This window comes from Musca vetustissima, unplaced genomic scaffold (assembly GCF_032173495.1).
Source record: "Musca vetustissima isolate MV318-11 ecotype Yass unplaced genomic scaffold, APGP_CSIRO_Mvet_v1 utg6664, whole genome shotgun sequence".
Taxonomy (NCBI): domain Eukaryota; kingdom Metazoa; phylum Arthropoda; class Insecta; order Diptera; family Muscidae; genus Musca; species Musca vetustissima.
In genome coordinates, this window is record NW_026888505.1 from 1 (window position 1) to 25,587 (window position 25,587).

The 25,587-nt window shown below is 30.8% G+C and overlaps 3 protein-coding genes across 5 annotated transcripts; all 3 read left to right on the forward strand.

Moving 5' to 3' along the window:
- Window positions 1-1,051: 1,051 nt before the first annotated feature.
- LOC133336368 (ER membrane protein complex subunit 10-like) lies at window positions 1,052-2,353 on the forward strand (the record flags this gene model as incomplete). Its single annotated transcript, XM_061544663.1, has 2 exons — window positions 1,052-1,429; window positions 2,282-2,353. Coding segments are annotated over 2 exons (450 nt in total), but the record flags the coding sequence as incomplete, so codon positions are not given.
- Window positions 2,354-3,973: 1,620 nt separating this feature from the next.
- On the forward strand, window positions 3,974-4,649 carry LOC133336372 (ER membrane protein complex subunit 10-like). Its single transcript, XM_061544667.1, has 2 exons — window positions 3,974-3,994; window positions 4,224-4,649. The coding sequence occupies exons 1-2, from the start codon at window positions 3,974-3,976 to the stop codon at window positions 4,647-4,649; spliced, it is 447 nt and encodes a 148-aa protein (XP_061400651.1).
- Window positions 4,650-17,659: 13,010 nt separating this feature from the next.
- On the forward strand, window positions 17,660-18,546 carry LOC133336371 (uncharacterized). 3 transcript variants are annotated; one of them, XM_061544666.1, is made up of 3 exons: window positions 17,660-17,766; window positions 17,827-17,989; window positions 18,065-18,546. In XM_061544666.1, the coding sequence occupies exons 1-3, from the start codon at window positions 17,665-17,667 to the stop codon at window positions 18,226-18,228; spliced, it is 429 nt and encodes a 142-aa protein (XP_061400650.1). In that variant the 5' UTR covers window positions 17,660-17,664; the 3' UTR covers window positions 18,229-18,546. The 3 variants fall into 3 exon arrangements, 2 of the variants coding, with proteins under 2 accessions (XP_061400650.1, XP_061400649.1); XM_061544665.1 differs by having other exon boundaries at window positions 17,827-18,546; XR_009754542.1 differs by having other exon boundaries at window positions 17,662-17,766; window positions 17,843-18,546.
- The last annotated feature ends 7,041 nt before the right edge of the window (window positions 18,547-25,587 follow it).

Below are 25,587 nucleotides of genomic sequence, written 5' to 3' on the forward strand. Positions count from 1 at the left end.
TTTGAGATATTGCTAATGGCAAGCCTTCTTAATATAAAATTCATATACCAATTCCAAATAAAATGAAAAATAAATTCCATAAAATTGTATGTATGACGATTGGCACAGTTGCAATAAATTAAACAAAATATATATTTCCTAAAGCTGCACATTACTTCCAAAATTTAACCATGATTGTTACAACTTATATTTTTAAGTTTTAGATACAGGGAACTTCAAAATATTTTCATTTAAATTTTGAAAGCAGAATGTTGTCAAAAACAAATTTATGAAAAAATTGGAAACATATGACTTGTATAATTACGCCATGTATTTTTATTAAAAAACATATGACTGCATCAGACTACCTTGTATAATTATGCCATTTATTTTCACATGGTATAATAATAGAAGGTAACAGCAAGTGTTGTTGTATGAAAATGCAGAGAATTGCGAGTCATTCCATGAATAAAGGTTTGCTTCCTCTAACTTTCCCAGCAGGCAGATTGAGTAAATAGAATACGTGAGCACATTTAATAAAGAACAATTTCAAATTGTATACGTTCCCAATTTTCCTGTTGGGTGATTTTTAAAAACATAATTTGTCAAATTCATATTGACACTAGTATTACGTTGGAATCAGCTGGGATTTGTTTTTTATAATTGTACCATGGTATTTTCATTAAAAAAAAGTATTTGCAAAATAAACAATTTTTCAAATTTACATCTGATAAAATTAGCATTCATATAAAAGTAGTTTGGTTCAATTTGGGAAAGATTAGTGTTGTTAGAGAGATTTTAAACTGTAATTTTAATTTTTGAACATGCAGTACGAACCGTTAGAGGTTAGGATAGCATATGAGGAACAGTTTTCTAAGATAACTAAAGCATCATGGACAACAGAGTTATGACTTTTTGACTTTTCTAATATTGACTAAAAAAAGGTTTATTATTCAATAGATTCTAATAGATAATAGATATAATCTAATGTACAAACTCAAAAGTTGCAGAAAAGTTATAACACAAACGAACACGCTGTATATATTTCTGGTTTATTTATAATTTTCTTTAGACCATAGCAGTTAAAAATGAATTCTACCGCATAAAAGCTATCATTGAATATCCCAATGGCTTAAAGAGAACTTTTACAACAGCAAACAAGGCATGTAGTATATTGAATTCACAACTAAATGACGAACTTTGGATTGCAATTGACGGTAATGGTTATGTTAATGCTGTAACCTTAACAACCTCAAGTGCAGACATCAATGAGTGTTCTTCTTTGGATTTAACTATGTCTACAAAACAATATAACACGGACGTATTAATAAAACATACCGAATTGGCACCGATTCCGGACACAGCTTCTTTCATTCAAAAAATTGAACGTGAACGTGAAGCAAGGGAACGAGGCGATGTTAAAGATAACCGCGGTTTCTTTGCAAAATACGTAAGTAGATCTAATTTGAATTATGTATATTGTATAAATCTGTTCTAAATAGCATAAATGATTAAGACGACTGAATAAAATGTAAGCTTTGTAACTTTTGAGCCTTATTTCCACAATACAAATATACCTTACCAATGCGTTCATGTGCATACTCAACCATATCCGTTTCCGTAACAGCATTATTAGCGGTATTCACTAAAGCTTGTAAATATACAACCCTTTTAAATGTTTTTTACAACGATGTGTGAGCGTCTTTTTTGTGTTGTGTACCAATTTGTAAAATATGATGTTTCTTGGCCTCCATAGTTTTTAATTTTTCAAAAAAAAAACTCCGAAACAAAATAAAGCTCACAACAAAATGGCGGCAAAACAATCAGATGTTCTACACCCTTGTAAAAATAATGTACGTAGTTTACAATACTTATTTGTGGAGTAAATGTACAGCCCTGTGGTAAATTAAAATTCATTTACAATACTAGTTTACAAGCTTTCGCAAATACCGCTATTTATTCTCTCATTATGTAGACCAACCGTTATTTAGTAAGCGATTAAATTTTCTGGAAGAAATCGATCCACTTAAGACGTAATGCTTGTATCGCCAGATCTCCTCCAACAGAGGAATTACTGCTTCTATTTATCAATAGATCATTGAAGAAATAAAAAAAGGCAAGAATGATAGCAAAATTTAATAATTTTATCTTATATGGCTAGTATCAATATAAATTCTATTAGAATAATGTGAATATTTTCATAGGTGCTCAAAAGTTATAGTGGTATAAAAATCGCCGTTGAGATCATTTATGTTTTATGGTGAATGCGTCTAACTAATAATTTTGTATTTATGTATTTCAGTGGATTTACATTGTTCCGGTTGTAATACTACTTTTTGTATCGGGAGCAGCAAATCCAGACCAACAAAAATAACTAAATACAATTTTCAGAGAATCAAAATTACTAAAACTACCATTCGAGTAATTTTATTTTTTAACTTTATTTAGACAAAACGATATCAAATAAATTGGTTTTTTGTTATCTTAATAAATAAACGAGGTTTTTTAATTTTCTTATTTATTCCGATTAAGATATATAATATAATATATAATACAATACTCGTCTTGGCAGTTCTTATCAGTGTTCGCAAAAAAAACGGTACACTATCGTAGTGTACCGTACCAGGAACACAAACACTAAAAAAATTGGTCCTTCAATTTGGTTCTTTGAGTAAAAAAATGATATTTTATACAGATCTCTGCAGAGCAGTGGTATCCATACACTTCTTCTATATAATCGATCTATTTATAGACCTGTATCTTTATTAGAGAACGTAAACAAAGTACCAAACTCTCATACTCATACCAAACTTCATACTATGGTCTTTATACACTCCTGTGGTCTCTATACACTTTCAATCGGCATCTATACAGACCAAATATGGTCTATGAATATAGACCTATGACATTAATATAGACATATTGGTTTTTATAACTCCAATTATAAGGGGATGTTAAAATTCTTATGAACCCCAAATGAGGAAAAATTGGTGAAATATTGAATCCTAGCACACCAAATGACTGCAAAACATTAATAATTGTGAAAAATAATAGAATAATTAAAAAAGTGATGTCATTCTATGCTAAATTAAATTTATTGTCGTACGAACCTTTTATGGTTAAAAATAAAAACGTTTATTCTTAAGTATCTCAATATTTTTATCATGGCATAATTGTGGAAGGTAGCCTCATTTGAGATATTGCTAATGGCAAGCCTTCTTAATATAAAATTCATATACCAATTCCAAATAAAATGAAAAATAAATTCCATAAAATTGTATGTATGACGATTGGCACAGTTGCAATAAATTAAACAAAATATATATTTCCTAAAGCTGCACATTACTTCCAAAATTTAACCATGATTGTTACAACTTATATTTTTAAGTTTTAGATACAGGGAACTTCAAAATATTTTCATTTAAATTTTGAAAGCAGAATGTTGTCAAAAACAAATTTATGAAAAAATTGGAAACATATGACTTGTATAATTACGCCATGTATTTTTATTAAAAAACATATGACTGCATCAGACTACCTTGTATAATTATGCCATTTATTTTCACATGGTATAATAATAGAAGGTAACAGCAAGTGTTGTTGTATGAAAATGCAGAGAATTGCGAGTCATTCCATGAATAAAGGTTTGCTTCCTCTAACTTTCCCAGCAGGCAGATTGAGTAAATAGAATACGTGAGCACATTTAATAAAGAACAATTTCAAATTGTATACGTTCCCAATTTTCCTGTTGGGTGATTTTTAAAAACATAATTTGTCAAATTCATATTGACACTAGTATTACGTTGGAATCAGCTGGGATTTGTTTTTTATAATTGTACCATGGTATTTTCATTAAAAAAAAGTATTTGCAAAATAAACAATTTTTCAAATTTACATCTGATAAAATTAGCATTCATATAAAAGTAGTTTGGTTCAATTTGGGAAAGATTAGTGTTGTTAGAGAGATTTTAAACTGTAATTTTAATTTTTGAACATGCAGTACGAACCGTTAGAGGTTAGGATAGCATATGAGGAACAGTTTTCTAAGATAACTAAAGCATCATGGACAACAGAGTTATGACTTTTTGACTTTTGTCTAATATTGACTAAAAAAAGGTTTATTATTCAATAGATTCTAATAGATAATAGATATAATCTAATGTACAAACTCAAAAGTTGCAGAAAAGTTATAACACAAACGAACACGCTGTATATATTTCTGGTTTATTTATAATTTTCTTTAGACCATAGCAGTTAAAAATGAATTCTACCGCATAAAAGCTATCATTGAATATCCCAATGGCTTAAAGAGAACTTTTACAACAGCAAACAAGGCATGTAGTATATTGAATTCACAACTAAATGACGAACTTTGGATTGCAATTGACGGTAATGGTTATGTTAATGCTGTAACCTTAACAACCTCAAGTGCAGACATCAATGAGTGTTCTTCTTTGGATTTAACTATGTCTACAAAACAATATAACACGGACGTATTAATAAAACATACCGAATTGGCACCGATTCCGGACACAGCTTCTTTCATTCAAAAAATTGAACGTGAACGTGAAGCAAGGGAACGAGGCGATGTTAAAGATAACCGCGGTTTCTTTGCAAAATACGTAAGTAGATCTAATTTGAATTATGTATATTGTATAAATCTGTTCTAAATAGCATAAATGATTAAGACGACTGAATAAAATGTAAGCTTTGTAACTTTTGAGCCTTATTTCCACAATACAAATATACCTTACCAATGCGTTCATGTGCATACTCAACCATATCCGTTTCCGTAACAGCATTATTAGCGGTATTCACTAAAGCTTGTAAATATACAACCCTTTTAAATGTTTTTTACAACGATGTGTGAGCGTCTTTTTTGTGTTGTGTACCAATTTGTAAAATATGATGTTTCTTGGCCTCCATAGTTTTTAATTTTTCAAAAAAAAAAAAAAAAAAAACTCCGAAACAAAATAAAGCTCACAACAAAATGGCGGCAAAACAATCAGATGTTCTACACCCTTGTAAAAATAATGTACGTAGTTTACAATACTTATTTGTGGAGTAAATGTACAGCCCTGTGGTAAATTAAAATTCATTTACAATACTAGTTTACAAGCTTTCGCAAATACCGCTATTTATTCTCTCATTATGTAGACCAACCGTTATTTAGTAAGCGATTAAATTTTCTGGAAGAAATCGATCCACTTAAGACGTAATGCTTGTATCGCCAGATCTCCTCCAACAGAGGAATTACTGCTTCTATTTATCAATAGATCATTGAAGAAATAAAAAAAGGCAAGAATGATAGCAAAATTTAATAATTTTATCTTATATGGCTAGTATCAATATAAATTCTATTAGAATAATGTGAATATTTTCATAGGTGCTCAAAAGTTATAGTGGTATAAAAATCGCCGTTGAGATCATTTATGTTTTATGGTGAATGCGTCTAACTAATAATTTTGTATTTATGTATTTCAGTGGATTTACATTGTTCCGGTTGTAATACTACTTTTTGTATCGGGAGCAGCAAATCCAGACCAACAAAAATAACTAAATACAATTTTCAGAGAATCAAAATTACTAAAACTACCATTCGAGTAATTTTATTTTTTAACTTTATTTAGACAAAACGATATCAAATAAATTGGTTTTTTGTTATCTTAATAAATAAACGAGGTTTTTTAATTTTCTTATTTATTCCGATTAAGATATATAATATAATATAATATATAATACAATACTCGTCTTGGCAGTTCTTATCAGTGTTCTGCTCCACTTGGCGGAACACTTAAAATCGTAGTGTTCCATTTGTCGGAACACAAAAAGATGTATTTTATATTTTTTTGTTCTTTAATAGATTTAATAAATATAATAACTTATTAAATTTGTATTTGTTTATATTTTATTAAAAATTAGTAATATTATATTAGCATCAACATCATCAACATTAAATATTTTATAACTAAAAAAGTTCGTCTAGTGAAAATTCAATCTGATGCCAACTCGTAACTGAAAATTCCATTGGATTGCACTTTGGCTAATAATCGATTGTGCTGATCGGAAAAACTACGATTTTTAGTGTTCCGGCAAGTGGAACACAAAGATTTTTAGTGTTCCGACCAGTGGAACACTAAAATTTTTAGTGTTCCGACCAGTGTAACCCAGTATTTGTGTACCGGTACGGTACGTTATTTTAGTGTACCTATCCACCTTGGTACGGTACAGAACACTATGGAACGGCACCATAATGTTTATTTTCGAACGCTGGTTGTTATACACTGATGCCTCAAAAACAAACTCAGTCTCCGCATACCCAGTTGTTGATTCCAATGGCGATACTCTATCCATTAAAACCCTTGCTGATTTTTCATCTATCTTCACGGCCGAAGCTGCTGGCATTATAGAAGCTATCAATATTGCAATCCATTCACAACAAGAAACAATAATTATTTCCGACAGTTTATCGGTTCTAAGATCGGTGTTATGCACATCAAACAACAGTTGGGCTTCAATTAACAAAATTCGGGATTTGCTAACCGAGAACAACTACATAAAACTTTTCTGGGTACCTGGACACGTTGGAATTGAAGAAAACGAAAACGCCGATAAAGCAGCAAAGTACGCCTGCACCGCTCCAGTGTTGTTAGATGGAATAATCGAAAAAAAAATAGATTTAAAAACATGTATAAAACACAAACTTAAACAAAATGCTAAACAACAACACATGTTATTTGAACATGTGCACTATAACAAAATAAATCCCAACTGCATAGTGCCCGTCTATCCTACCAATTTACCTAAAAAGCAAGTGCGCATATTTTCAAGACTTCGAATGGGTCATACTATTGCCACACACCAACATCTCATTAACACAAGTTTTGACAACAAGTGTCTCAAATGTGGAAATATCTACACAGCACAACATATTTTAGAAACTTGCAACACTTTCGACAGAGCCCGCCTCAACTACCCCAACAACGATGGAACCAATATTTTACTATCACCTACTACTGCCAATATTAATAAGATATTTAACTACATACTTCATCTTAAAATTACTATTTAATAAAATTATTAAGAATTGTCAACCGATTTAGCTGATGGCCATTGTAGCTAATGCTAGATACTTTTATTATTAGCATTGTATATACTACAATGTTAATACCATAATAAATAATATAATATGTGGTAATATATAATATAATATATGAAAATACAAGAGGTTATGGATTTGAAACCACGTTTCATTCCAATTTGTTTAGTTTATATAATCTATACTAATAAAAGAGTAAAGTGTTTGACTGACTGATTTAACGATTCATCAACGCCCAGACAAAATGGCTGAAGCTAGAATCTTGAAATTTTGGGTGAGGGTCACTCTTGGAAAGTACTAAATGTGATATCATTTGTATTTGGCGAATCGGTGGAGCTAGAACTCTGAAATTTGGTTTGGTGGTCGCTGATGGAGTGTAGGATAGATGTACCAAAGAGTTTTTGGAAATTCGAACTATAACTATCAGAAAAGTACGAAAATGTACTAAATTTGGTACAATTCTGTAGCATGTGAACGGATAGCGTTAAAAACTTGAAATTTGGAATGTGAATTAAGGTTGAGAAGTAGGGTCCATTTAAGGAGATGGTTTTGAAAGCGTGTACACATGTGTACGAAAAGTACTATATTTGGTACAAATTTAATTTGGAAATACAAATCAAGCAGGATTCCTGGAATTTGAAATTAAAATTACCGTCGGAGCGTAGGATTGGGATATAAACGTAGTTTTGGAAATTTGTTACATTTTTTTCGACGTTCCCACGCCTCTCATTCCCACCCCTGCCGACCGAGGGGGCGACCTCCCCTTACGTAGGGATCGCCTACACACCATGATCCGCACCATGATGGGATTTGAAGTGGAATAGAAAAACCAGCGACATAATCTACTTCAACAGCCAGTTGGTTATTATGTTGTACTACTCATTTAAAAATACGATAATATTAGATTTTATTTGTCCTACGCTCAAGCAAAAATCTACATTAGAGTATAGAGAGTTAAAGTCAATACACATTTTACTAAGAGGATCTCCCATTGAGTAATTCGTGCGGTGGAAGTCTACATATAACAGTTGATAGTGTCTACTAGATCGGACAGGAACATTTATTCTAATAGAAGAAATTAGGAAATCCGAAGGTATATTACCATTTAATAATTTTAGTACCATCATAGTATTCAACATAATACGTCACTTTTCAATGTAGGCAAACGAATTAATTTTAACCTGCTAGTATAAGATGGCAACACAAAACTACTATTCCAATGTAATCCTCTCAGTGCAAAAAGTAAAATTTTTTTTTTGCGCGGATTCGATTTTATCAGAATATATTGCATGTTGGGGATCCCAAGAGACGTAAATAGTTGTTTCGTTATATATGGATCCGAGAATTCTTTGGCACACCGTTTTATAAATCCTAAGACACCATAGGTTTTATTTACCATATATAACATGATTGTTAAAATTTAATTTTGGATCCATTAGAATACCAAGATCAACGAAAGAATATACAGTTGATAAAACCGACAATTAATATAGTAATGTCTTATCGAAGAAGAATTTCTAGAAAAACACATATGTTTACATTTATTTAAATTCAAGTCCATACACACAGAAAAAAAGCCACCCCGAAATTTTTGATTAAAAGCTTCATCAGCGTTCGACAAAAAGATGTCGATAACATATTTCAAACGTAGTCGGAAATGTTTATCAAACACCAACAATTCACAAAAAAACCATCAACAAACGAGTTTGACCTAAAAAATTATTAAATTTGTTGGACAATTTTTAATAATTTTTTTTTTTTGTAATATGCCATATTATTTTTTTTAGTACGTTATTACAAAGTACTTTGTTGAATAGATTGTAAAGGATGGATAACAAATATAAGTTTTTATTCGGTATAGAGCTACACATTTAGTTTAAAGCCGTTAAAATACTGAAAATTTGGAGGTATTTTTGTGGGAGAGCTGTAATAATAAGGGTAAAAATCGCTGTTTAAAAGGTTTTGTATCGTACTACAAGAAATTTAATTTGAAATAATAATAATAATTTGATAAACAAGATTGTCAATATGAAAAATATTTTATCGATTAACAAAATAAAATTCAACAAAATTTTTAGTATATATGAGAATTGCTTTATCGAAATATTTTCGAATGGGATTACAATTTTTTTTATCGGCGATTGTAAATATGAACATTATTTTTATCGGCGAAACATCAATCAAATTTTAATTGGATTTTTGAATTTTTTTTATCAAATGGTTACAATTTTTTTTTCTGTGCAATTTATGCTGCACCATTGAAATAGGCTATTTAAATCATGCTGGATTGCTTTTCAGAATGATGGGTAATGAATAACTTGACATCATCTGCATACATTAGCAATTTGGAATGCGATACAGAAATCATTTACAAACAATAGAAACAGAATCGGGCCTAGGTGACTTCCCTGCGGAACACCTGATGTAACATTAATCGATTTTGAAAGACATCCCTCAAACAAAACTATCTGTGTCCTATTTTGTAAGTAAGATGAAATCCAATTTACCAAATTTATACTAAAGTCCATATGATTTAATTTATAAAGTAGAAGTTCATTGTTAACCCTATCAAAAGCTTTACTAAAGTCTGTATAAATTGTATCAGTTTGTTTACGCTGAACAAATCCCTTTATCACAGTAGAAGTAAAGTGTATAAGATTGGTAATAGTTGAAAAACCACTACGAAAACCATGTTGATATGGACTTAACAAGGGTTGAATTCTGTGTGAAATAACGTTAATAATTAACTTTTCGAACAATTTTGGAATAGCGCTTAATTTTGCAATTCCTCTACAATTCGAGACATTTGTTGGACTACCAGACTTGTGTAAGGGTATTATATAAGACTTCTTCCAACAAGTAGGAACATAACCATATAAATACCAAATAATGACGTTAGAGGTAATGCTAATGTATCTGAAAAATTCTTTAGAATTATGCTGGTAATGCTAATGTATCTAAAAAATTTTTTAGAATTATGCTGGGTATACCATCAGGGCCTGAACATTTAATATGTTTTAAATTACGTAGATTTTTAGAGACCTCTCGACTTTGTAAGAAGGGCATAAATATTTGATCTATCTATGATAGTTCATAAAGATATGGGTCTTTAACCTGATAAGTAGTATTAGAATAAGTCGTGGCAAAAAAAATTTGCAAAACATTCTGCAATTTCGGAGTTTTTCGAAAATTCTTGGTTATTGTATTTTAAAATGGTAGGCTTAGAAGAAACTTTTCTTTTTAGATTAACAAATTCATAAAATGATTTTGCATTGGATTTAAAATTATCCTTAATCTTGTTAAGATAAAGATTATACAACCTTCGGGATTCTATTGTATATTTTGATCTAGCAACAGAATAGTTAGCATAGTCTATAGAGGATCCAGATTTTTTATATTTATTAAAAAGTTTATTTTTTGAGTTTTTTTATACTTGACAATTCGCGTGTATTTCATGGATGTCTATCAGAGCTTCTAGTTCTAACAGTAGGAACACATTCAGAAATAAATTTGTTTAGAAATAGATACATGATACATGTAGGAAATAGATACATTATATTAAGGAGGAATAGCAACTATGATCTTAGCAAAACAGCTGCCAATTTAAAAAATGGTTGAAATTTGCCTTCATTTCTTATTTTTATTTTCATAAATATAAATAAATTTGACAAGAAATAATTAATTTTCGACAGCATTGCCATATTGAAATTGCCTAATTCAGTATAAATTCAGTTTGATTTTGTGCATTAACAACACATAAAAATGAGGATAATGTGCAAGTTAATTTGAATTAAGGCTGTTAATGCAAATTAAGACTGCCGTCTGTCTAGGCTATAACTAATTCAAAATATGGTGTATGATTTACGAAGACTAGGTCAAGGATTTTCCCATGATTATTTACTATATTATTTATATGTTGGAGATTAATGTCACAAAATCGACTAATAATTTCAGAAGTAAATTGATTTAAATTTATATCAGATGTCAATGGAGTAAGAGCTTCTGACAAGAACTAATATTCGGTCCGAATCATTCATTTTATTAATTATGGATTGTATTGCTAATATGATTATAGATATCAAGCTGCGATGAAGGAGGAATATATGAACAGGTGACGAATAATTTAAATTTACCCAATGGATATGCCGACAAATTCTATATCAGTTAAATGATTTAATTGGATTACATTAGTGGAATATTTGGCGTCTACTGCGATGAGGACACCACCACTCCTTTTATTTATCCGATCTTTTCTAAAAATTTGATATTTTCAGCTTAGAATTTCACTATTAAGCACAGATATTTTAAGCCAAGTTTCACTATAATATATTCTGATAGCAAATAGTAAGAAAATTATTTAGTTTTTTGAAGCCGTTTCTGGTTTACGAGGCAATCGAGCCATTAGATGAAGGAAGTGATAACTCCTGTATTCCATGAGTAGTTGTCTCCAATCTGGGGATAGCAACACTCATGGTTTTAGGGGTTATCATTCCTTCCGCTGTATCCTTTCTGGCTTCAGTAACTGCTTCCGTCACAACACTAGCATACGACTGGCCACGAACAGATTCAGTTGTATCTATGACATTTTCAGAAACTGTTCGTGATACAGCACTCCCAGCAGAAACCGAGGCTTTACGACTAGGCAAAGTTTTACCTGGCGCCTTTTTGGTAGATCCCTTGGGTTTCTGTCCAGAAACTGACGGCGATGACACAAACTCTTCTAGATCTTGGTAATTAATTCTCGAACATTGAAGAAAAGTTTTCAAATCGGGTCGATAATGAGGAAAATTCAATTTTTATCGATGCTAACTCCGATCGCAAATCAAAATCGGCAGAAAGTTTTCTACAATGCACGCATCACCAACGAACACCGACATTTTCTCTAATTGTATCCACTACTCTTGCATTAATCCGGGCACACTTTACATGCCATTGATTAAGGCAAAGCCAACACGTTACACATAAAGCATCATCTGTAACAATATTGCACAATTCGTAGGGACACGACATTTTTAGTAACTTTTTTTTACTAATTAATGATGTTAGAAATAAAAAATATCTTGGATTTCTATTCCTTATTTTTTTATAAAAGCAAAGTGTTGGCAACTCTGTAACGACAACTAAACAGAAAGAAAGAAGAGAAAAAAATGTTACAACAACTAAAAAAGTAATGTAACATAAGGAACACACAGGTAATGAAACAAAAAAAAAGATGACTATTATAATTAGACTGAAAAAAAATACAATTATTTCAGCACTAATCACAAATGATTTACCACACCAATTAAAAAAACACTTTTTAATACACATACACTTATTTTATTACAAAATATTAATAATTTTTAAAAAAGGTTACGGAGCACAACAAAATTGATCAACAATCACGACAGGGTTGTCAAATGTTGCGAAAGTACTAAATCGTACTGTAATCGGTATAGTTTGGATTTGGGTGATCCCACGAAAAGTACTAAATCGTACTATAATCGGTATAGTTTGGATTTGGGTGATCCTACGAAAAGTACTAAATCGTACTATAATCGAAATAGTTTGGATTTGGGTGATCCTATAGAGCGGGAACAATGAAATTTGGAATCAGGATCACTGTAGGGGTGTGGGATTGGGGTCAGGATTCAGATTAAGAAAATAATACTTATGTGTACTAAATGGTACTAAATTTGGTACAATTTGAATTTTAGGTGAACCAACCAAGAGAAAAAGAAAATCATGAAATTTGGAGTAAGGATCACTGTTGAGGTGTAAGATTGAGATATGTAGGAAGTTTTAGAAATGTGTACTACTGTGTACTGTATTTGGTACAATTTGAATTGTGAGTGAACCGATAGAGTTGGAAACCTGAAACTTGGATTTGGGATCACTGTGGGGGTGTAGGATTGGGTTATGTAGGAAGTTTTGGAAATTGGTACAAATATGTACTAAATTTAGTACAATTTGAATTGTGGGTGAACCAATAGAGTTGGAATCTTAAAACTTATATTTAGGTTCACTGTGGTGGTGTAGGTTTGGGGTAAGTAAGAGGTTTTGGAAATTCACACTACTGTGTACTAAGTTTGGTACAATTTGAGTTGTGGGGGAACCGATAGAGTTTGAATCCTGATAGTGTTAGGGTAACCCTGCCAATCAGCATAGATTGGTATAATTTGAATTGTGGGTCAACCGATAATGTTGGAATCCTGAAACCTGGATTTAGGATCACTGTGCGAGTGTAGGTTTGAGGTATGTAGGAAGTTTTGGAAATTCGTACTGCTGTGTACTAAATTTGGTACAATTTTAATTTTGGGTGAACCAATATAGTTGGAATCCTAAAACTTGAAGTTAGTATCAGTGTGGGGGTGTAGGACTGAGGTATATAGGAAGTTTTGAATTGGCACTGCTGTGTACAAAATTTTGTATAATTTGAATTGTGGGTGGACCAATAGAATTGGAATCCTGAAACATATATTTTGGATCACTGTGGTGGTGTAGGTTTGGGGTAAGCAATAGGTTTTGGAAATTCATACTACTGTGTACTGACTTTGGTACAATTTGAATTGTGGGTGAACCGATAGAGTTTAAATCCTGAAACTTGGATTTAGAATCACTGTCGGGGTGTAGGTTTGGGTTAAGTAGGAAGTTTTGGAAATTCGACTACTAAATTCGGTAATTGTGGTTGAATTAATAGAATTGGAATCCTGAAATCCAGGATCGGAGTATGCAGGAAGTTAGATGGGTACTTATGGAAATAATGTGTGCTAAATGGAAAATTTGGATTTGGGTGAACCTTTAGAGCTCGAATCGTGAAATTTGGTACTAAATGGTAATCAAATTTAATTTATGGTTGATATATTAAAGTGTGGATTTTTTTTCTGACATATGCAGTTTTCTCTAAACATAAAATAATAAGTTAATACATTTTTAAATATTTCCTACATTCCTACATTCGAAGTTGCGGGCATATGCTAGTCTTCTATATATATATATATAAAATGAATTGGTGTTCGTTAGTAGTTGCTTTTAGAGAAATTTTGGGCTGGAATTGGAAGTGAATTGAAAATTTTCGAAATATTTTATTTTTTAATTAGATTGACATTGTATTGTAATATTTTTTTTTTTGAGAATACAATAATTTTTTGTGAAAAAAATAATTGAGACGTATTTGATTGAATGTACACGCTATCATTGTATGTACACGGTTTCCATAAAATCCACGTAAAATTTAAGACAAATGTAAGGACGACATTCGGAATAGAGTTCTGATCCATAGAGATCGATACTTTAGATTATTTTCTTGAAAATAATAGTTCCATAGGGGCATGTTGATCCTTAAAGTACCTAAAATAAATATCAAATCATGTGGTACCATTATATGGTTGGTTAATGTCTTTGAACTTATAAACACAACACTTCGCGTATATCCGATACCAAAAATGTGTATCACAGAGAAAACTAATATACTAATGTCTTTGCAAAATTCTATCATTAACTTCTTTTGGAAAGAGAACAACAATCAAAAACATGATGTTACTTATTCGTATTGAACATGCGATTATAAAATTACAAATACCTCAATATGTTAACTACCGATATATGAAATGAGGACATCTAATATCACGTAAAAATGTTGTTAAGGTTGAACTTTGTAGATTCCTTAAATCAGTGGGTATAATGCTACAGCATTATGTGGTAATAGATTGTCCATGCTCTGAAAAAATAATGTTCAAAATTACAGACACTCAGGTTGGAAAAAAGAGAAGTACTTCAACACACCGATAACTAAACGGTATGAGAAAATTCGGTAACATCTTTAAAAATACAGGAAATTGACCTATATTAAGACTTGGTTCTGAATATAAATGTTTCTGCAAAAATCGTAAAGTTTTTCGACAAGCCAAGTGTCAATTTGGTAAATGTATATTTAGTGGTATTGATAATCTTCGTACTTTGTGGTCTAGGATTTCTGATTGTGGAGCGACAATAACTGTGCTATAGATTTAGATCATTTAAATATTTTTATACCTCCAATAATGGTGCTAATATTACTATTTCTGATAACACTTCTATGACTATGCCTCGTTCTAATATTTTCAATTTTCGCAATGCGACATATTTGAGCTCATTAGTGCAATATTTAGAGTTAAGACCAATGCTATAGGCTTAGATCAAATTCCCTTACGTTTCCTTAAGCTTGTGTTTCCTTATTTGCAACATAATTTTTACACCTTTTACAACTAGTACATTTCCGTCTGTGGAAGGTAGCCAAAGTGCATCCTTTACTAAAAAAAGGCGCTACTGGATTAAACAGTGTCGATTATCGCCCAATCTCAATTCTACCCGCACTATTAAAGGTTCTCGAAGTTTTGCTCAAAAACAAAATTTGGGAACACCTGGATGAATTTTCTTTGGTTAATGTCTGTCAATCAGGTTTTAGAAAACATCACAGCACAACCTCCTTAATGCTTCGACTAACTGATGTCATTCGTCGCTCGGTTGATAAAAGGTTTCCTAGTATATTAGGCATTTTAGACCTTTCTAAAGCTTTTGATTCTATCAATCACTGCATTCTCCGCTCCAAGCTATTTAATCTTTTTAATTTTTCTCTACAATCTTGCAATCTTGTGTCTTCATTCCTCTCCAACCGCTCTCAAAATTGTATACGACGGTAATTCATCTTGCGTTTGCGACATTTCGTCAGGTGTTCCACAGTGCTCAATTTTAGGTCCACTTCTTTTTATGTTATACGTTAATGATGTTTGTGAATGTGTTCAGCATTCTTCTTTGAATATATATGCGGCCGATTTCGGGTTGTTTATGTCTAGTCCATGTCATGACATAAATGGTTGCATTTCTGCACTTGATAGTGATATTGGTCGAATTTGCAATTGGGCTTCGCGTAACTGTATTAATATCAATGTTGACAAAACAAAGTTGATTATTTTCCAAAGTGATTTACCGTGATTTACCTACTTAGCGAAGTATACGCATGCAGGGGAAATCAATTAATTCTTCGCAGTCTGTGACTTGTCTTGGCTTTGATATTGATTGTAATCTAAAATTTTCATCCCATATTACGAACATTTGGTCAAAATTTAATTTTTGCCTCAGGAGATTTTACAATGTCAACAATTTTTTACCATTTTACATTAAATACAAACTTGGTCATGCTTTATTAATGTCTGTTTTTCTGTATGGAATGGAGGTTTATTCTGGCACTGATAACATCCACTTACACAGGTTACGTAGTTGTGTTCATAGTGTTTTAAAATACGTTTATGTAATAGTGACTATAATCTTTATGAAAAAGAGTTTCTTGGATGTTCTTTTGATGGCTACTTCCATGTTCGATGCTAATATTTTTCTTTAAAACAATGAAATATGGTATACCTATTATATTGCTGATAATTTCCGATTTTTCTAACAGAAATTCTCAAATTCTTTTTGAACGCTTTGAAAGTCTGGTCCTGGAACGTTCTTTTGCCGTTCGCATTGGTAGCTTCCCCCTGAATTGAAAAAATTCTCAATCTCACCACATAATTTTAAAACTAAATTGCTGCAATATTTTTGTTCTTTGGAATAAAAGAATTATATATCTGGCTCGCTTACAGCATCGAGTTGATATCTCACAAATTAACATTACGGTTTGTTAATTTATTTAACAATTTTATCATTTTATAAGATACTTTTTTATACACCTTCTATCAATTTGTAACCCAATGAGAAGTTTTTTGGATTAATAACCCAGTAAACAATTTTTTCCGACTGCTCTGATTTTAGATTTTTTTCCGAAATTTCTGACGTTTTTTTCAGAAATTTCTGATAGAAATTGGTCCGATTTTCTAAACGTTTTTTTTTAGAATTTCTGCACATTTTCCTGTGTTTTTAAGCGAAAAAAACTCGAAAAATGTACAAACGGAGAGAGTAGATTGTGTATTGCTCTGGCATATTCTCTCCCACATGTAAACGGATGGTGGTGGTTTGACACATTCTCTCCCATAGTAGTTGTTGTTGTGATCATTCATTTCAAGATCTCAACAACAACAAAGCGCAAAGCAAAAATGCTATTTGTTATTGTTATTGTGAACTGTTAGATTTTCCGTTGTAAAAATGTGCGTTTTGTTGTTGTTGTGAATCAGCCTCTTTCTCTTTCGTTCCCAAAAAAATATGATGGAAAAAAATTGCAAAAACAACTACATACCGGTTTTCTGTGTGCACTGCTTTTTATTTTTAGTTCTTGTTTAGCAGTTGAAAGAGAAACGTGCTTCGGTATAGTTGAATTAAAGTGTTTACAAGAAGTGTTCAAAAAGTGAATTAAAAATTTCCAGAAGGTGTTTAAAATTAAAAAACAAACAAAATTGTTTATTACAGGTAAGAAAAAATTATAAAAATGTCACGCCGATCTATCAAAAGAAATGCAAAAAAACAGGCTCAAGAATTACTTTGCAAATTATTGAGTGAACCTCATAACGAACCATTAGGTGCCAAAGCAAGTATTCCTGGTAGCGACTCCCAAAAAGAAAATAGTATAGGGGATCATATCGCGGATGTCCAAATGTCATCTCCGGAAGAAATTAACGAAATTAAAAGCAGTACAAATGAAAGGATCAGTATTTTCCGTTGAACAACTATGCTCCCCTGAAGAAGTATTAGACTTCGAAAGAAGACTGAAGGATAATTGCGAACTGAAAAACAAACTGGTAAGTTTCTAACCCACATTTCTTTAATAGGTATGTACTCAAATCAATATTTATCTACAGATTCAACGTATAAAAGCACAACCCCATGACGATATAAGGAAATTTGTTCAAGAAAATCTAAAACTAGTTTTCCAGACGGACGAAATTATCACACGATTTTCATGGAATAGTGCCAACAGAAATATACCTGTAAAAGATATGCATTACATCAAGCTTATAAGAGGTTTGTATTCGCTATTTAAGATTATGGATAAGTTAGATTACATGTACATATGTATGTACTTTAATTGTTATATAGATACAGCAATAGATCATATCCCGGGCACTGCTGCAAGTACGATAGAATTTCATATTAAGAATTTCTTTAATTCGGCTAAAGACCGCCAAAACAAACGAAAAAGAAAAGCAGAATCGAAAAAATCTCAATCGGACAAATCTGAATCGGAAAAATCTGAATCGTAAAAAATTTAAATAGTCCTGTGTATTATATTGTTTTTATTATACAGGGACTCAAAAAATTAATTGTACACTTCTAATATTTGAAAATAAACTCCAAAAAATACTAGGGGTGTACGGATTTTTTTTTTTTTTTTGGTCACTGTACACGACACAAATTATTGAAAGACTGAATTAATTTTATTTTTATTTTAAAAAGATACATTGAATTACAAAAATTATATATGTATATAATAACAACAAATAATTGAATTATCTGTTATCTGTTCAACTAATAAATATAAATAATATAAATAATAATAAATTGTTTGTTTTTTAAATAAATATGTGTTTTTTTTTCATTTTTAAGTGGTGTGACGATTTTTTCGATATTTCTCCCGAATTCTGAGCGTTTTTTTTCAGAAAATCTGATTTTTATTCCGAATTTTCTTTCGAATTCTGCCCGATTTCTTTCAGAAATTCGGAGTTGTCCTCCGAATCTTTTCCGAAAATCTAATTTTTTCTCCTATTTTTTCACCGAATTCGGACCGAATTCGTTCAGAAAATCTAATATTTTTTCAGATTTTTTTCAGAAAATCTTTCCGAATTCGGTGACCACGTCCATACAACTTTCGTACCGAAATCGGAAGGAATTCGGAATCAGAATCGGACATTTTTTCAGAGATTCTGACAGAAATCGGACCGAATTCGGCAAAAATTGTTTACTGGGAAGTTGAATTGAATTTGGAAGCGAATATAAAATTACCGTTATATGTGGAATATTCGAATTCTTGGGGCAATATTGATTATTTTAAGTAGTAAGTAGTATTAGTAGTATATATAATATTAAATTATAAATAATTCTGTTGAATATTGATGGTACCATAAAAAGTGAACAATAATTGATAATTTTCGATACCAAATACCTTATGAGTAGTAGAAATATATGTATGTATTCTATCTTAAATCATGGTGGGTATAAAAAGCTAATTTAATATTGGGCTGCCGTTATATGGAAATCATATAAATATATTGGGAAAGTTGTAATTAAATCCGGAAGTCAAACCTATATGTGCATTTAAATGTTTAAAATTTAAATTAATTTTCCACGAAATCAATTAATAAACAAGCAAAGCAACAATACTCACTCATAAACATAAAATTGTAGATTTTCAGTACTGTAGTGTTAATATATAAAATATATTAACACTACAGTACTGAAAATCCGCTAATATATAAAATAAAGTATTTCAGGAAATTTTCGTAAACAACATTTATAAATATTTTTGAGAGTAGTATCAGTTTAGTTGATAAAATTACGACAGGATTTATTTATTTTTTTTTTATCTTCAATTCATTGATTAACATACTTATCTATAAATGAACAAATAGTTCGTTATAGTAATATTAATATTACACACTGGTTCTTATACAAACACTCTAGAATATTCCACATTGTTTTACATTATTTTTCAAAATTTATATAATACTTATAGTGTCTTATAAATCTATTTTTGAATGTAATGAAAAATATAAGAAAAACATTACATAATTATGAAAAATATAATAAAATAGGGTCTTAAAAGTAAAAAAAGAAAATATTAGTTTAGGAGCCACCAGTATTTACATAAATTAGGTTCCTCAATATCAAAATGATCTTAAAAAATCTTAAATCATTTTCAGATATGATGTTCCTATTATATGATTTGTTATTCGATCTTCTAAATACATGGTAGAATACTGGTATTCCCATTTCATTTTGGATATGCCCTTTTTTTCTTCTTCTTCTTAGCTGGCTTGTTACAGAACGGTTGTTCCATAAGCCGAGCTTAAAAAAGATTTCCAAGCGCGTCGGTCTTGTGCGCAAGTCCATCAATTTGGAAGATCACGTTCGAAGATGTTGTTTTCTACTTGGTCTTTCCATCTAATTCGTGGCCTTCCCCTTCTACGGGAACCATTAGTAGTCTCATTTTTATATGCCTTTTGAGCTGGGACATTTTCATTCATCTGCACAACATGGCCTACCCTTTTTTATCTAAGTAAATAAATGCTTCTGGAGAGACAAAACCAGACGTTAGAGTATTTGATATATATTGATCATCTACATAGTATGGAGCTAGTATTAAGTTATTCATATTATTTTCAGTACATTTTAAGATGTAATTCCGTGTAAGTTTTATCATAAAGTTATCTATTCGATTAATGATTGCAGAGTCACATAATTTTTTATTTGTGAAATGTATTTGGTGTAATTACTTTGAGCAGACCTGAATATGGAGGTACACGATCTTAGACATTTTCTCTCAAATTTTCTTATTTTTTCCATAACAGAAGGGGATATATTAAACCAAATCGGGAAACCATACGACACAATTGGACGTACTAACGATTTGTATAATAATATTTTGACTTCATACTAATATATTTTGAATAAAATAAGGATTTATACATAAGGAAAGCCTTTTTGCTTTGTCTAGTTGTAAGTTCACATGCGTATTGAAATATAAAAATTTATCCAAATGTAACCCTAGATATTTAACGACGTCTTTCGTAGGTATAGCTTCATTATTTAAATTTGATTGTATGCCAAACTTTTTCCAATTGGTCTTTATATTATAATTAAATTTTCCGACTGGTGGGCGAAAAAGAATGGATTCACATTTATCAATATTTATTTTCATATTCCAGTCGGAAGCGTATTTTTCAACATCATTATAAATATTTTGCAGGTTTCTATTTATCTTATCAATGCTGTTATTATGATGATATATAACAATATCATCGGCAAATCCTATAATATTTTCTATTTCTGATAGAAGATCATGGAAACTAACGTGTTAATTGCATGTAATGTCGAATGTTGAAATTTAAATCCAAACTGTTTGTCACATATTTTCATTATAATATTATTTGTGCACATTTCGAAGATTTTACTTATATTTGGAATCATACTTATAGTTCTGCAATTTTGAGGAATGGTATTATCTTTCCCTTTTTCGGTATAACTACCACTTTTGCAATTTTCCATGAGTCTGGAAAGTATGCATTATTGAGCATATTATAAAATAACTTAAAATATTCTAAAATTAGTATTCTTGGAATTCTTTCTAAAACCATGTTTGGAATATTATCAATCCTTGAAGAAAGTTTACCTTTTAATTTTGAAAAAATATATTGAAGGTCATCTACAGTAATAAAATACTCATTGACGTTCGATGTGTTTAGTTCATTAGATTTGATATTTTCAGAAAACTGAATTTAACGCATTTGATTATTTTCATAATTAGTTTTTCATTGCAAAAACGAGCCGAAACAATCATTAACGTCGACATGGATGTTATTACAAGTGTCAATATTTTTTCTGAGTACACATATTCTAAATATGATCCTGTAATATTCATAATATGTTCATTGTTATGTTCATTGTTATTATATATTTTTGAGGGTCTAGATATAATTTCTGTAATACTGTTACTAGAAGCCATCAATTTCCAAGTAAAGAAAACAATGCATCAATTCTTGAAGCTTGAATTTGTAACTGTTTCTGAAAGTTTAAAATTTGGTTAGACAAATTTTGAATTGAATTTTGAATATTAGAAAAAAAGTTATTGTTAAGATCATTGATTCCATTATTTGTATTTATAACATTGTTAGTTTTTAATGCATTAGCAAAGCTTAAACTATTATTTACATTTAAATAATTTTGATTTCTATTGTTGGTCATTTCTTGTCTTCTTGATTTAATTTTTTTTAAGCTCCTTGTATTTTTCACACCATTTGTACGATGCAGGGTGACCAAATTTTTTACAAAGTACACAAAATAGTTTCTCTCGTTCCTCTTGCGCAATATTCTGCAAGTCACATTTTCCAATGTCATATTTTTTGTTACATTTGGCGCAATTGGGATCCATGTAGTATTTAGCAGCGCTATGGAAGAACCCATGGCACTTCCTACATTGCGGGATTTCTTCCTTCTTCAGATTTTCCCATGTTATCCATCGGTGAAAAATGCCTTTTGTTGATTTTAAAGCTTCTACTTTGCTTGTAGAAGTTATTTGCACTAGGAAAATCGGAAGTTTGTAATTATCCTTCTTAGATCGTGCTGTAGTAAAGTTTGCAACTTTAATAAACTCCAACTCATTTTCAAAGTATTTAAGTTCTTCAAAAATTTCCTCTGGGTTGGTATTTGCCGGTAAACCTTTTTATAGGAATGTTTTGGTTTTTGCACATTTCGGTGTAAAAGTAAAGAATTTTGTATTCGTCTTCTCCAGATGTATTTTAACTCTCAATAGTTTTCAATAGTATTTAGGAATAAAGTCATTTTATTCTTATGTCTTATTTCTTTAATTATAAATTCATTTATTTTTAAACCGGTTTTTATAAATTTTATCAATTCTGATGGGTCTATCTCAAAAATATGAATGAGAGGGATTTTTTGTCTTTTGTTTTGATTATTATTTTTGTTTATAACTCTGTTTGTAGAGTTTTGACAATTAGATTGTGGAGACTGAGAGCTACCTGCTGTTACTATGTTCTCTGAGAGAGTATCATTTCTCACTGTCGAGTTTGTGTTATGCTCTTGCACATGTTTTTTGAATTTTTTTAGTTCTTCTTCATCACACTGAAAGTCAGTTTCAAGGTTAAGAATTGAGTAGTAATTACTCTTTAGCTGTTTGTTCACACTCTCCATATTATCAGTATTTTTCCTTTTTCTATTGATAGAGTTTATTTCACTCATAATTAATAAAACCAGAGCGGTGAGCCGAGCTCACGCTCGATTTATTAATGAGCAATTAGAATTACTATTTGTTTTTTTTCTGTTCTTTTTAATGCAGTTATTTGACAATAAATAACTGATAGATGTAACACGCACTATCTGTTCGCAACTGTCCGAGCGGGTACGTCTGCACCTCATGACGGTTTCAACTCAACTCTACGACAGCATTTGTTCATGAATATGTTGATGGTGTGACATTTCATTATGAAACATTCTACTGAAAAAACTCAAATAGGGTCAAATGATGTAGTTGTTTCGGTAAAATAAAAATTTCCTAATATGATATTTAGCTGTAGATGACTACATAAAGCTTCATAAAACATCTATGGAAGGAAACTGCCTGAATTCCGGATTATAAATGGATGCATCATTCTTGAAATGTTATTGATTTTGTCAATCATGTGTGGAAACTGTGGTTTTATAAAGAAGCTATAAATATCTTCTGGGGAAAATATCCCCAACAAAAAACTAAGGGCGTTGATGAGGATGATTGGCGAGATCCGAACTATAATCTTCCCTACCTTACCCCTGGTGTACAATGCCATACTTTCCTCACTAATAAATATTTGTTTATATAAAAAAAACAAACAGCGATTACGTCGGACTATTCTGCAATAACAAAATACAAGTGTCATCTAAATAACATGCAAATAACACAATAACAAATTAAAATAGATATTGAAACATGTGAAAAAAACAATTTCCTTTGAATATACCATACAAGAAAAATACAGAAAAGGCAATGAGCTCTTTTAGTGCTAACGTCACCAAGAATAGAGACGGTGCTTATGGCAGCGACGACAATAGCAAAAAATGCAAATACAATGAGTATGCGAATATGCATAAATTGATTGATTTTCTTATTGATGTTCGATGTAGTCTACAACACATTTTTGTGGAGTAAATTTACAACCCTGTGGTAAACTTCCATGTATTTTATTGAAGTGTACTGTAAACTATTGTAGATCTACAATATTTAAAAAATGTGCAAGGCTTCCAATGCCAATTTACGAGAAATCGTAAATTCCACTATTGATTTCATGGTGGAATGATTTCATAGTTGATTTCGAGAGAGGTCCACTGGTCCATTTCTTCCAAAGTGAGTCTTGAATTTGAAAAAACTTCATTTACAGGCCAATTTATATGCAAAGCCCTGTGCATCACGTTTTTGCTGCTTGGAAAGTTTTTTGTTGATATAAAATTGTATTCATTTTCCCATTAATCAGGGGGTTGATGGTTTTTAAATTTGTGTTTCATTTCTTGGACACTACGCCTTGTAAGGAGTTGGGTTTTGTGATGTTACGCTATTGATGAAATTTGTGAAGAACTTGAGCAACAATAATTATAATTATTATAATTTCTGTAATACTGATACTAGAAGCCATCAATTTCCAAGTAAAGAAAACAATGCATCTGAAAGTTTAAAATTTGGTTGGACAAATTTTGAATATTAGAAAAAAAGTTATTGCTAAGATCTTTGATTCCATTCTTATATTTATAACATTGTTAGTTTTTAATGATTAACAAAGCTTAAACTATTATTTACATTTAAATAATTTTGATTTCTATTGTTGGTCATTTCTTGTCTTTTTGATTTAATTTGTTTTTGAAGTTCCTTGTATTTTTCACACCCTTTGTACGATGCAGAGTGACCAAATTTTTTACAAAGTACACAAAATAGTTTCTCTCGTTCCTCTTACGCAATATTCTGTAAGACACATTTTCCAATGTCATTGACGCAATTGGGATCCATGTAGCAGTTAGCAGCGCTATGAAAGAACCCATGGCACTTTCTACATTGCGGGATTTCTTCCTTCTTCAGATTTTCCCTTGTTATCCATCGGTGAAAAATGCCTTTTATTGATTTTAAAGCTTTTACTTTGCTTGTAGAAGTTATTTGCATTAGGAAAATCGGAAGTTTATAATTATCCTTCTTAGATCGTGCTGTAGTAAAGTTTGCAACTTTAATGAACTCCAACTTGTCATTTTCAAAATATTTAAGTTCTTCAAAAATTTCCTCTCGGTAGGTATTTGCCGGTAAACCTTTTTATAGGAATGTTTTGGTTTTTGCACATTTCGGTGTAAAAGTAAAGAATTTTGTATTCGTCTTCTCCAGATGTATTTTAACTCTCACATAGTTTTCATAGTTTCAGGAATAAAGTCATTTTATTCTTATGTCTTATTTCTTTAATTATAAATTCATTTATTTTTAAACCGGTTTTTATAAATTTTATCAATTCTGATGGGTCTATCTCAAAAATATGAATGAGAGGGATTTTTTGTCTTTTGTTTTGATTATTATTTTTGTTTATAACTCTGTTTGTAGAGTTTTGACAATTAGATTGTTGAGACTGAGAGTTACCTGCTGTTACTATGTTCTCTGAGAGAGTATAATTTCTCACTGCCGAGTTTGTGTTATGCTCTTGCACATGTTTTTTGAATTTTTTTAGTTCTTCTTCATCACACTGAAAGTCAGTTTCAAGGTTAAGAATTGAGTAGTAATTACTCTTTAGCTGTTTGTTCACACTCTCCATATTGTTAGTATTTTTCCTTTTTCTATTGATAGAGTTTATTTCACTCATTTATTTATTAATGAGCAATTAGAATTA